The sequence below is a fragment of the Hemitrygon akajei genome, chromosome 24, assembly GCF_048418815.1.
Source record: "Hemitrygon akajei chromosome 24, sHemAka1.3, whole genome shotgun sequence".
Taxonomy (NCBI): domain Eukaryota; kingdom Metazoa; phylum Chordata; class Chondrichthyes; order Myliobatiformes; family Dasyatidae; genus Hemitrygon; species Hemitrygon akajei.
This window is the reverse complement of record NC_133147.1, coordinates 15,173,795-15,186,187: the sequence shown is the minus strand read 5'-3', so window position 1 is coordinate 15,186,187 and position 12,393 is coordinate 15,173,795. Positions and strand designations below refer to the sequence as shown.

Here is a 12,393-nt window from a genome sequence, read left to right as displayed (position 1 = left end):
CTCCCCCCCGAGGAAGCTCTCGCTGGTTAGCGCCAGCAGAGGTTGAAGGTGTTCACAGCACCCGCTGAAACTGAAGGAAGCTGAGTTCGGTCAGGGAGCAGGACAGGCCGAGTCACCGGAAGGTACGAGCGATGGTCAGGTGGAGGATAGGAACGGTCACAAGGAGTGGCTGAAGCTGAGACAAGGAGGCATCAGAGAGTTAAGAAACCCCACATAGGCTGGCATATGATGCACCGGGCAAACAGAGAGTGGTGTCAACCCTATTAGTGAGATACGTAACTTCCATGTAATGCCCTGGGCAAGATTTCTACTGCTATGCTGTGAGATTTTTATTTTAGCAGTTGTCTGTAAAAGCTGTGTGTCCTGTTCGTAAGAGTGTTTTGGCTTCGGCTAAAGATAAGGAGTAAAGTCCAAGGAATAAAGTCCATACTGATTCAATCTTTCCTTGTAACTCAGGCCCGCCAAACACAGCAACATCCTTGTAAATTTTCTCTGTATGCTTTCAGCTTTATTTATATTTTTCCTGTAGGTGGGTGGAAGAGTCTAGGACCAGAGGGCACACCCTCAGAAAACAAGGATATGTCTTTAGAATAGAAATAATGAGGAAATTGAATCTCAGGATAATATATGGTAACATATAAATTGAATTGAATTGACTATTACTTACAGCCTTCATATTCACGAGGAGTAAAAATCTTTACGTTATGTCTCCGTCCAAATGTGCAATTTATAATAATTTATAATAAATATTATGTACAACTGGACAGTCAATATAACATAGAAATATAGTTGCTTCAGCATGAATTAGTCAGTCTGATGGCCTGGTGGAAGAAGCTGTCCCGGAGCCTGTTGGTCCTGGCTTTTATGCTGCGGTACCGTTTCCCGGATGGCAGCAGATGGAACGGTTTGTGGCTGGGGCCCCCAATGATCCTTCGGGCCCTTTTTACACACCTCTCTCTGTAATTGTCTTGAATGGTGGGAAGTTCATATCTACAGATGCACTGGGCTGTCCGCACCATTCTCTGCAGAGTCCTGCGATTGAGGGAGGTACGGTTCCCGTACCAGGCAGTGATGCAGCCAGTCATCTGAGGTGAAAGAGGGTATATGTCCTTTGATAATCAGTGTTACTTTGGCTTTGAATTTGATGTTGCCTTCTGGAGGCAGTGGCTCATCCCTTTAGCACTGATGGCGGGAAAGGATACGTCCATGATGCCTTGGGTCATGTCCGGTACTCTCTGTAGCTTATTGGGTATCCGTGCTTTCTTCAAGCTGGTGGCGCACCCACAGGTTCAAGACCATAAACTTCCCCACAACCATCGGGCTCTGCAATAAAACGGGGTAACTGCATTCACTTATCCCATCATTGAAATGTTCCCACAACCCTTTAAGGACTCTCTATCTCATTCTCTCATGTTCTTGCTATCGATTGCTATTTATTTATACCTGTATTTACACAGTTTGTTGTCTTCTGCACTCTGGTTGATCTTTCATTGATCCGGTTATAGTTACTATTCTATAGATTTGCTGAGTATGTCCACAGGAAAATGAATCTCAGGGTTGTATATAGTGACATATATGTCCTTTGATAATAAAATTTACTTTGAACTTTGGGTGGCACGGTAGTGTAGTGGTTAGCACAGCGGTTTACAGTACAGGCGACCTGGGTTCAATTCCCACTGCTGCCCGTAAGGAGCCTGTACGGACTGTGTGGGTTTCCTCCGAGTGCTCTGGTTTCCTCCCACAGTCCAAAGACATACCGGTTGCTAGATTAATTGGTCATTGATTAGGCTAGGGTTAAAATCTTGATTGGCGAAGCAGCTCGAAGGGCTAATCTTGAACTGTATTGCAACCAATCAGAATACCACATGTAGAAGCTTGAGTGTTCATTGTGTGGGCCTGGTTCAGCTCTCACAGAGCTGACAAGATAGATGTGGCCATCTCTCCAGGAGAAGGTGTTACCAAGAACAAAATGACAAAGCAGGATTTGACCCGCACAATCCAGCAGGTTAGGCAGCATCTGTGGAAATGAATAGGCAGTCGATGTTTTGGACCGAGACCCTTCATCGTGTCCGAGATGGAAGGGGGAAGATGCCAGAATGAAAAGGTGGTAAGAGAAGGAGGCTAGCTGGAAGGCAATAGGTGAAGCCAGGAGGCGGCAACATCTATGGAAATGAATATTTCAGGCCACAGGAGTTTGTTCTATCATTCTATCATTCAGCAGTCCGAGCCTTGGATAGATCCAGTGACTGAGCTCAAAGGACCTTCGATTTGTGAATTGTGAAGACTTCCAATTAGCAGAATAACTTAGTTGTAAATGGGTCACTCCTCTAAGAGGACCCCAATCTTGTTGTAGGGTTTGGAGGCTTGAGTACCTCAATGAAACGGAGGGCTATGTTGGCTGGAGTCAGGTCTTCATGCTTTTGGCTCTTGGTAGGGTCACCCATGCCAAACGGGTCAAAGGGTAGAGGCCAGACTAAGAGTGGTCCACCGGTCCTCCAGGTTCCGGGGTTCAGCTCAGGGCTAGCAACCCTGACTGGTATAACATAACCATTACGGAAACAGCAATGGAGAATCCTTCTACATCTGAGTGTGACGGTATTCCCGAGTCCCAGAAGTTGCGTGACTGACGGCAGTGAAAACAGAGAAGAAGCTACTGACACGATGAAAGAAGCCATGAACGTTACTGGCATTGGAGGAACTTCATTGCTGCCCTAAACGTCAGTGGCGTTAATAGGCAAAAGAAGAAGAACATGGAGATACCAATCTAGGTATTTCCTGTGACCTATTTCTTCTTTAATGAAGTTTCATTTTATTTTAGAAGAAGCTGAGGGCATTAATGATGTTACACTAGCTGAAGTTTCTAATTGTTTGGTTTTATTTTCGTACCTTAATTCTGGTCAGGTAATTGGGTGCAGTCAGCTGTGATCAAGTAAGTGCTCCTCGTGTCCGGAAGAAAATGTTCGTAATCAGAAAGATGCTGGATTTAATGTGGTTTCATTAGTGAAACCGCTTTGGAAGAAAGCTGTATTAAATAGAAAACAATTGCGGCTGTCTTCGCAAGATCAAAAGCTAAAATAAAAAGACTTTCATTAAACACTTCTGCCCTACTTGACTCAGTTCAGTAGACTGCGTCTAATTAGAAAATTAAACCAGAGAAGGGGGAAGTGCTCAGGTCTACAAGGCAGCAATAGTAGAGTTGGTGCTTCAGTTTGAGGATCTTTCACTGGGGTAGGGTGAAGCTTAAAAACAAGGTTCATTGTTTCGAGATCGACTGCTGCAGGCCAAATCAAAGGGGGTGATGAGTCAGTATATAGAAGGGAGACTGAAAGTCTGGCTGATTCGTGTCATGGCAACAACCTCTCACTCAATATCAGCAAGACCAGGGAGCTGATTATAGACTCCAGGAGAAGGGAACCAGAAGTTCATGAGCCAGTCCTCATTAGAGGATCAGAGGAGGAGAGGGTCAGCAACTTTAAATTCCTCAGTGTTATCATTTCAGAGAAACGTTAGTGCAATTATGAGGAAAGCAAGGCAGAGTTCGCAGAGATTTGGCATGACATTTAAAACTTTGACAAAGTTCTACAGATGTACAGAAGAAGGCATATTGACTGCATCACAGCCTGATATGGGAACACCAATGCCCTTGAATGGAAAATTCTACATGAAGTAGTGGATACAGCCCAGTCCATCACGGGTAAAGCCCTCCCCACCATCTACACTGAGTGGCGTTGCTGGAAAGCAGCATCCATCATCAGGGACCCCCACCACCCAGGTCACGCTCTCTTTTCACTGCTGCCATCAGGGACCCCCACCGCCCAGGTCACGTTCTCTTCTCTCTGCTGTCATCAGGGACCCCCACCGCCCAGGTCACGCTCTCTTCTCACTGCTGCCATCAGGAAGAACGTACAGGAGCCTCAGGGCCCACACCATCAGGTTCAAGACCTCAACCATCTGGCTCTTGAATCAAAAACTTCACTTGCCCCATCATTGAACTGTTCCCATAACCAATGGACTCACTTTCAAGGACTCTTCATTTCGTGTTCTCGATATTTATTGCTTATTTACTTATTATTGGTGGATCTCGAAAGGCAGCTGAAGTCCCCCGACCGTATCGCAGCCACCACCCTGCGACCAGACGTTGTCCTTGTATCTGAGTCTACCAGGCAGGTGGCGATGCTGGAGCTGCCAGTCCCATGGGAAGGTCACTTGGAAGAGGCCTTTGAAAGGAAGCTGTCGAATGACACAGGACTGGTCAGGCTGGATGGAGAACGAGGTGTCTCCCAGTGGAGGTTGGTTGTAGGGGATTCGCCGCCCGTTCCTTAGCCAGAGCCTTCAGCAATTTGGGCATCGAGGGAGAGAGGAAGAGGAGAGCCAAGACGTACGAACAAGCTGGATGAACTCAGCAGGTCGGGCAGCATCCGCTGAAACGAGCAGTCAACATTTCAGGCTGAGACCCTTCGTCAGGACGAAGAGGAGAGCCATCTGCAGTACCATCGATGTGGCAGAGAGAGCCTCAAGGTGGCTGTGGCTCAAGAGAGGGGAGCCATGGAGTCATGTGTAGCTAGCCATCTGAACACAAGCTGGGGTCTGATCAGCCCCGGCTGGGTCACCTGGAGGAGGGTGTATGATGTTGAAAGACCCGAAACACCCAATGATTCCAGGATTCACTGAAGATGTGTCCAGAGGCGTCAGTAGATGTATGCACACAGCATTATTATTGTTTCTTCGATTTGTATTTGCACACTTTGTTGTCTTCTGCACTCTGGTCGAACACCCTAGATGGGCGGGCTTTCAATGATTCTGTTATAGTTAAGTGTATGCCCAGAAGAAGATGAATCTCAGGGTTGTATACATTGATTTATATGAAATTTGATAATAAATTTACCTTGAAGTTTAGAGGTTAACAGTTCTTTTCTGCACATGATTTTCAGCATTTAGTTGCTCAGTCACTTTTGCCTTTCAGTATCTATCTGTTTATTTATTTATCTATTATTCATTTATTATTTAGTTAGCTTATCTATTATTTATTTATTCCTTTAATCTATGATTTACTTATGTATTGATTGAGATGCAGCACGGAATTGGCCCTTTGAGGCATGTCGACCGGCAATCCCCTGACCCTACCCTAATCACGGACAATTTACAATGACCAATTAACCTGATAGGTCTTCGGACTGTGGGAGGAAACTGAGACAGACGGAAGAAACCCGTGCGGTCGCGGGAAACTCCTTACAGGCCGCAGCGGGAATTGAACCCTGGTCACCCGCTAACCGCTACGCTACTGTGTCGCCCCAATTGCGTTTAGCATTTAGTCGCTTCTGCCTTTCGCCTTTGTGCGAAGTCAGTATCAATTTGTTGTTGAAGTGCACGTATGTCACCATATACCACCTCGAGATTCATTTTCTCACCGGCATTTACAAGCAAATAAAGAAACACACCGGAATTTATGAAGACTATAGACCGAGACACAATCGATGTGCGAAAGAAAACTAATTGTGCAAATGAAATAATCCTGAGAACGTGAGTCGTAGAGCCCTTGAAAGTGAGTCCACTGGTTGTGGAATCAGTTCAGAGTTGAGCTGAGTGAAGTTATCCACGCTGGTTCAGGAGCCTGATGGTTGTCGGGTAATAACTGTTCTTGAAGCTGGTGGCGTGGGACCTAAGGCTCTTGTTACTCTTGGCCAGTGTTAGCAGTGAAAAGCTTTTCTTTCCTTCTTTCTTCTCATCCCCTCTCTTTTTCTGTAAGCTGTTACATGTTATGATACCTTTTTTTGTAAGTTGTCCTTAAATAGAACCAGAGAATCACAGAAGCATGCAACACAGAACTGAGCCCACATCACCCATTCAAACTGTGATGGAATGTTCTGCATCTATTACTCTTGGCAGCCTCTGACATTCTGTGCAGGAGAATCATCATGATATCACTAGTCAGGGAACTTTCAACAGTGCATTTCTGGAGATTTGCTCGGCGATCTGGTGACAGGCCAAATCTCCTTAAGCTTCTAAGAAAGCAGAGGCACTGGTGCGATGACTTCACAATTACCTCCTTCTGCTGAGCCCAAGAAAGTCAACCGAGATTTTAATGCCTCGGAATTTGAAGCAGCTCATTCTTTCTGTCTCTGACCACAACTGAGAACAGGCATGTGGTGCCTGGACTTCCCCTTTCGCAAGTCGATGATGAACTTATTTTTGTTGACTTTGAGAGTGGGCTTGTTATTGGAGATGTGGCAGCACCCCTTAACACCAACTCATCACCCCCCCCCCCCCCGTATTGGCTAATGCCTGTCATGTCTTCAGCAAATTCATTGATTATATTGGGGCTGTGCTTAACGGCTCAGATGCTGGTGTCAGGACAGTAGTGCGGGGGGCTAAGCAGGCAGTGTTGAGGTGCATCTGCGTTACCATCGGCAAGGAGACGACGCTCTTCATGATCTGTGCTGATTGAGATCCGCTGGTGAAGAGGCGCAGAGGAGATTTGCCAGGGTGCTGTCTGGATCAGAGAACCTGTCTTATGAGGGAAGGTTGAGCGAGTTAGGGATTTCCTCTTTGGAGCGAAGAAGGTTGAGAGATGACTTGATAGAGATGTACAAGATGATCAGAGGCATAGACAGTGTGGACAATGCCCTTTCCCAGGACAGAAAGCTATAATCACTTTAAGGTGAATGAAGGAAACGTAGGGGGTGTTGTGACTGAGAACAAAGTCATTGGAGAGACGCTGATGCGGGTGGATATAGAAGTCTTTATTCAGCAAAAAGGAGCAGCAGGCATCATATTCGAGACACTCTTTGAAGAAGAGGCCTTCCTGACCCAATATTACATGACATTTTTATATGCTGAAGGTCAAAGGTGACAGCAGGACAATCACTCCTGATGAAGGGTTTCGGCCCGAAACGTCGTCACTACCTCCTCCCATAGATGCTGTCTGGCCTGCTGAGTTCTGCCAGCATTTTGCGTTTTTTAGCAGGACAATTCTATAGTCTCAATGTATCTACAATGCTTTCTTTGAATTACCTGTTAATTCTCAAACATCTCCATATTGACACCCACACTCCAGAAACCCAAAATAAACATTAATCCCCACGGACCCTGGGCCATATTCAGACGCATGCAGGCATTGGCAATCAACCCCAAAATTCAACTCAAAGAACACCATTGTTCAGAGCCGCATTTTAAACTCAATCTACAATCCACATTCAGATCTGAACACTGGCTGCCACACTGCTGAAATTAGTATTTGCTTTATACCGTAACTCCACCAGAAGCAGAGGATGTCACAGAGAATGTTAGATGTGCGAAACCCAGAGGAAACCCACGTGGTCACGGGGAGAACGTACAAGCTCCTTACAGCCAGTGGCAGAGTTGAACCCGGGTCGCGAGCACTTGTGGTGGTGTTACGCTATCTGCTGTGGTATCGGGCTGCCCCAAACGAACAACAGAAGTGGAATTTGAACCCGTACCTCCAGCTGGAAACTAGAATGCTTGCTTTACTGTAACTTAGAAAATAAAGTTTCAAGGAGACATAAGCTAAAGAATGTTGTGTTGGAGGGTATGAGCCATGAATTGGTCAAAGTCGTGGATAGTATTGTGCAAAAGTCTTAGGCACATATATAGTTAGGGTGCCTAATACTTTTGCACAGTGCTGTGGTAATTTTATGTATCGCACTGCACTGCTTCCAGAAATAAAAGCAAATTTCATGACGAATGTGGGTGATGATAAACCCGATTCTGATATGGGTCTCCGGTGTGGACTGAGAGCGGGGAGGGGGCAGGGAAAGGGGATTCATGGTTGGGAAAAGGGGAAGGGAGAGGGGAGGGAGCGGGAAGCACCAGAGAGACATGGTCAACAAACCCATTGTTTTGAATTAAATAATCTAGCCTGGTGTCTCAGGGCTGGGTGTGTCTGCACACACACCACTCCAGCTCCGGGCTCTCCTTCTCTGCCACCTGCCCCACACTCCTCCCTCGGCATTCCACCGTCACTGGTCCCAACATGCTCCTGCATGTTTACAAACTCGCTCTTTGCTCCACATTGACAAATACAGTACTGTGCAAAAGGCTGGAGCACCCTAGCTAAATGTGTGTGCCTGCGACATTGGCACACTACTATTTGGGTGTCATGGAGGAAGAGGTGGTGAGATTTGGGAGAGGAGTTCATAGACTGGGGCACAAGACGTTCAAGACAGCTCCTCATGGTGGAGAAGGTGACAGAGCTGAAGGAACCAAACAATTAGGATGTCAATCTGGCCACCTTCCTACAGGAAAGATGTCAACAAGATTGAAAGAGTGCAGAGAAAATTTACCAGGATTTTGCCAGGACTTGAGGGCTTGTGTTAGAGAAAAAGATTGAATAGGTTATGACTTTATTCCCTCGAGTGTTGGAGATTGACAGGAGGTTTGATTGAGGTACACAAAATTTGGGGGGGATATAGATAGGGTCAACACAAGTAGGCTTTTTTCCACTGTGGTTGGGTAAGACTAGAACTAGAGGTCGTGGGTTAAGGATGAAAGGTGAAATACTTAAAGGGAACTTCTTCACTCAGAGAGTGGTGAGAGTGTGGAACGAGCTGCCAGCACAAGTGGTGGACACAATTTTAATCTCAATGTTGAAGTGAAGTTTGGATAGGTACATTAGTGGAAGGGGTCTGGAGGGCTATGAACTTGGTGCGGATCAATGGGACTTGGCAGATTAATAGTTTGTCACAGACTGGATGGGCTGAAGGGCCTTTTCTGTCCTGCAGTGTTCAATGACTCTGTTACTCTGGGAAAGAGTACGAGGGAAGTGGACCAAACAGCAGCAATTGCAACTATCTTAGATGGGATTCCTGGTCGGCATAGATGAGCTGGGCCAAATGGCCTTACCATATGGATCTATGTCTCTAGTGTGACCCCAGAACATGTACAATCTTTGAATTCTTGTTTCTTCCAGGTTTGTGCTTCGTTTGTAAAGTCTTGAAGCCCGCTGCGGGATCGGGGCTCGCTGAGGTTCAGCGATGAATTTTTCCAACCACAGCAACACCAATGACAGCTGCCAGATTGATTCGGAGTTCCGGTACACCCTCTTCCCCATCGTCTACAGCATCGTCTTTGTGCTGGGGGTCCTGGAGAACTGCTGCGTCCTGTGGATTTTCAAGTACGTGACCCCCAACAGCAACACGAATGAGGTTAAAGTCTTGATGCTGAACCTGAGTGTGGCTGACCTGCTCTTCATCCTGACCCTTCCCTTTTGGGTCATCTACTATATTCAGAAAGGAGACTGGATATTCCCAGATTTTATTTGCCGACTGGCTGGGTGTTTATTTTTCATCAATACCTACTGCTCCATTGCCTTCCTTGCAGTGATTAGCTACAACCGCTACTGTGCTGTGGCGTATCCAATAAAAACAATTCAGAACACAGGCAAAAGGCAAGGTTGCATTGTATCATTAGTAATCTGGTTTATAATTGTTGGCAGCTCATTGCCCTTCCTGAGTCAAAAAGGAACAAACCCAGATGGTAATGTTACACGATGCTTCGAGGGATATGGCAGCAACAACACTTCCGTGGTTGTCTTTAATTTTATTCTGATTGGAGGCTTCTTCCTCGCCTTCCTTGTCGTTATCATTTGCAACCTACGCATACTCAACCTCCTGTCCACCCAGCCCGCGCAGCCGAAGAGGAGCATGCACATCCGAAAGCAAGCCTTCCGCATGGTTTGCATGGTCATTGTCGTCTTCCTCATCTGCTTTGTGCCCCACCATTTGGTCCAGGGCCCCTGGACCCTCACCGTCCTCAAGCTGTGGAAGAAGGAAGACTGCGACTTTCGCCAGCAAGTGAACGACGCCCACCAGATCACGCTCTGCCTGATGGGCCTAAACTGTGCACTGGATCCCATCATCTACTGCTTCCTCACTCAGAAGTTCAGGAAATTCTTCACGCACAGCATAAGTAGATGGAAGACCAGTCGGAAGAGCTCTCAGACCATCACCTGTGACACGCATCTTGGAGAGGTTGGTCCACAAAGCATCACTGAGGAATAAAACTAACACTGGACCAACGCGGCATTTGTCAACATGAGCTGTAGTGCTTTGCCATTGGTTAACGTGCTTCAGAAGCCCGTTCAAGCAACAGGGCCGTTTAATGACTGCTACATTTTTTTCCCACCAGCTTTTGGATAGGAGTTTTTTTTTTTGTAATTCAAATTTTTGTTATTATTTATTCTTATTTTACAAAGCAGCACAGCATATCATGGAGCAGATACAGCACATCATATTTACACAGGCATTCCATGATGGGAAAACATACAAAACTAAGAAATAGAAAAAAAAAACCTTCTAATTTGAGTTCAAATTAACATATGACCAAAATTGATCCCACGCATCTTGCACTTTTCCCTCACTGTTAATTCTTCCCAACATGTGTTCATATGATGAAATCTTAACTGTTTCCTCAGTCCATTCCCTCCCAGTGGGACATCTGGGTTTTTTCTAGTTTTGCAATATAATTCTTGCAGCTGTGATGAGACCCACCTTTAAAATAGTAAATTTGTCATTGTCTACATTAGGTATCGTTGTCCTATCACCCAGGCGACAAAGCCGTGGGTACAAGGGCAGTGTGGGACCTGCCCAATTCCCCAACAAATCAAGAACTTTACACCAAAATGGGCGAACCATGGAACACTCCCAAATCATGTGAAAGTATGTGCCCACCTCATTTTTACATTTCCAGCATAAATTATTATCAACAATCCCCATTTTGTAGAGTCTAGTTGGTGTCCAGATAGGAGCTTTCAAGTTGCGACTTCTGTGTTAGGTTTGTAGTCCTGATCTGAAGGAGTAGAGACTATTCCGAGGCTGTGCCCTTAGGCCTTATTATAAACATGTCCACTTTATCTAGGCCTTTCAATACTCAGTGGATTTCAAAGAGATACACCCCTCATTCTTCCAGACTCCAGCAAATGATCTGGTGAACGTGCTCAGACAGAGTAACTTTGTCAGTATTTTTTAAACATGGATTGAGAATTGGGTGGGTGAGGGGATTTAAGGGGAGAGACGGGTGACGGAGAGCAAGGGTTCAAAGGGCACACGTGGTACATTAAAGCACAGGGAGATTGATGAGATAATGCATTCCTCGTCACAGAACTGAAGCTGTTGAGTGCATTGGGCGGGGGGGGGGGGGGGCGGCATGGTAGCGTAGTGGGTTAACACAACGCATCAGAGTGTAGGCGGACCCGGGTTCAATTCCCGTCGCTGCCTCTGAGGGGTTTGTACGTTCTCTCCGTGACCCTGTGGGTTTCCGGTCGGTAAATGTAAATTGCCCCGTGATGAGGCTAGAGTTGAATTGCCAGCACCGCTCAAAGGGCTTGAAGAGCCTAGTCCGTGCTGTATCTCAATAAAAGTAAATAAACACACATACAAATAAATAAATAGATGTTACTCACAGCCAGCATCAGATTAGATACTGGGGTATGGAGGGAAGATATGTGAGGGTTTTTGATATCTGATTGCTGAGAGTACTCCTCTTGGATTTCATAATCTTGTTACTGGAGATTCAGTGTTACTCAACCCTGGCCCACACCAACACTTGCCTTTATTGGGATCTTCCGCCTCCTTACACCCATCTTAAAGTTTAGAGTTATGAACATGCCAAGGATTAGAGGGGGTGGTGGCGTTATTGTGCATGGTTTGTGTTGGGTTGGGAATGAGTGCTCAGATTTGGGGGGGGTGGGGGCCAGCGTTTGTAGGGGTGGGTGGGTGTTTGGGCCAGGGCTCGTGGGGGGTGTGAGGGCCAGAGTTTGCGGGGTGGTGCGGGTCAGGGTTTTTTGGGGGGGGGGTATGTGGTCCGGAGCTTGTGGGGGTGTGTGGGCCATGGTTTGTGGGGAGGGCGGGTGGGAGTATGTGGGGAAGTGGAGGTAAGAGTAGGGTTTCATATCTAGTTCCTTTTTGAATATGGTCAACTTGGAATGGTCCAGAATAGCACACACAAAATGCTGAAGGAACTCGGCAGGTCAGGCGGTATCTATGGAGAAGAATAAACAGTTGACATTGACCCTTTGTCAGTCAGATGCTGTCTGAAACCTGCCGAAAGGTCTCGGCCCAAAACGTCGACTGTTTACTCTTTTCATAGATGCTGCCTGGCCTGCTGAGCTCCTCCAGCATTTTGTGCGTGTAACAGATTAGTGGTCCTCTTGGATAGCAGCCATTTAGACCAAAGTTGTTTACCGAAAGTTCTACAATCTGCCCAAGACTCTGAAATATTTAGGTTATCCATGACAGGATTTTCACCATGCACACCCTATGATTATATACGGAAGTGTGCAGGGGTGATGTGAAGCATGGTCTTACTTTAAGCTTAAATAACAGGTGAGTTGTAAACAATTAACGTTAACTAATAAGAACAGAAAGATGAGACACACAT

General features: G+C 46.2%; 1 protein-coding gene across 4 annotated transcripts in view; it reads left to right on the top strand.

Annotated features, from left to right (window-relative positions):
- The window catches only part of ptafr (platelet-activating factor receptor), a 56,175-nt gene extending 44,496 nt beyond the window's left edge, over positions 1-11,679 (top strand). For 3 of the 4 annotated variants that reach the window (XM_073028381.1, XM_073028383.1, XM_073028380.1), the window contains exon 2: positions 8,927-11,679. In XM_073028381.1, the coding sequence (XP_072884482.1) occupies positions 8,991-10,016 (1,026 nt within the window). In that variant the 5' untranslated portion in view covers positions 8,927-8,990 and the 3' untranslated portion in view covers positions 10,017-11,679. Of the gene's footprint in view, positions 1-8,080; positions 8,202-8,926 lie in introns of those variants that run through there. The other variant, XM_073028384.1, reaches the window with a different exon arrangement.
- The last annotated feature ends 714 nt before the right edge of the window (positions 11,680-12,393 follow it).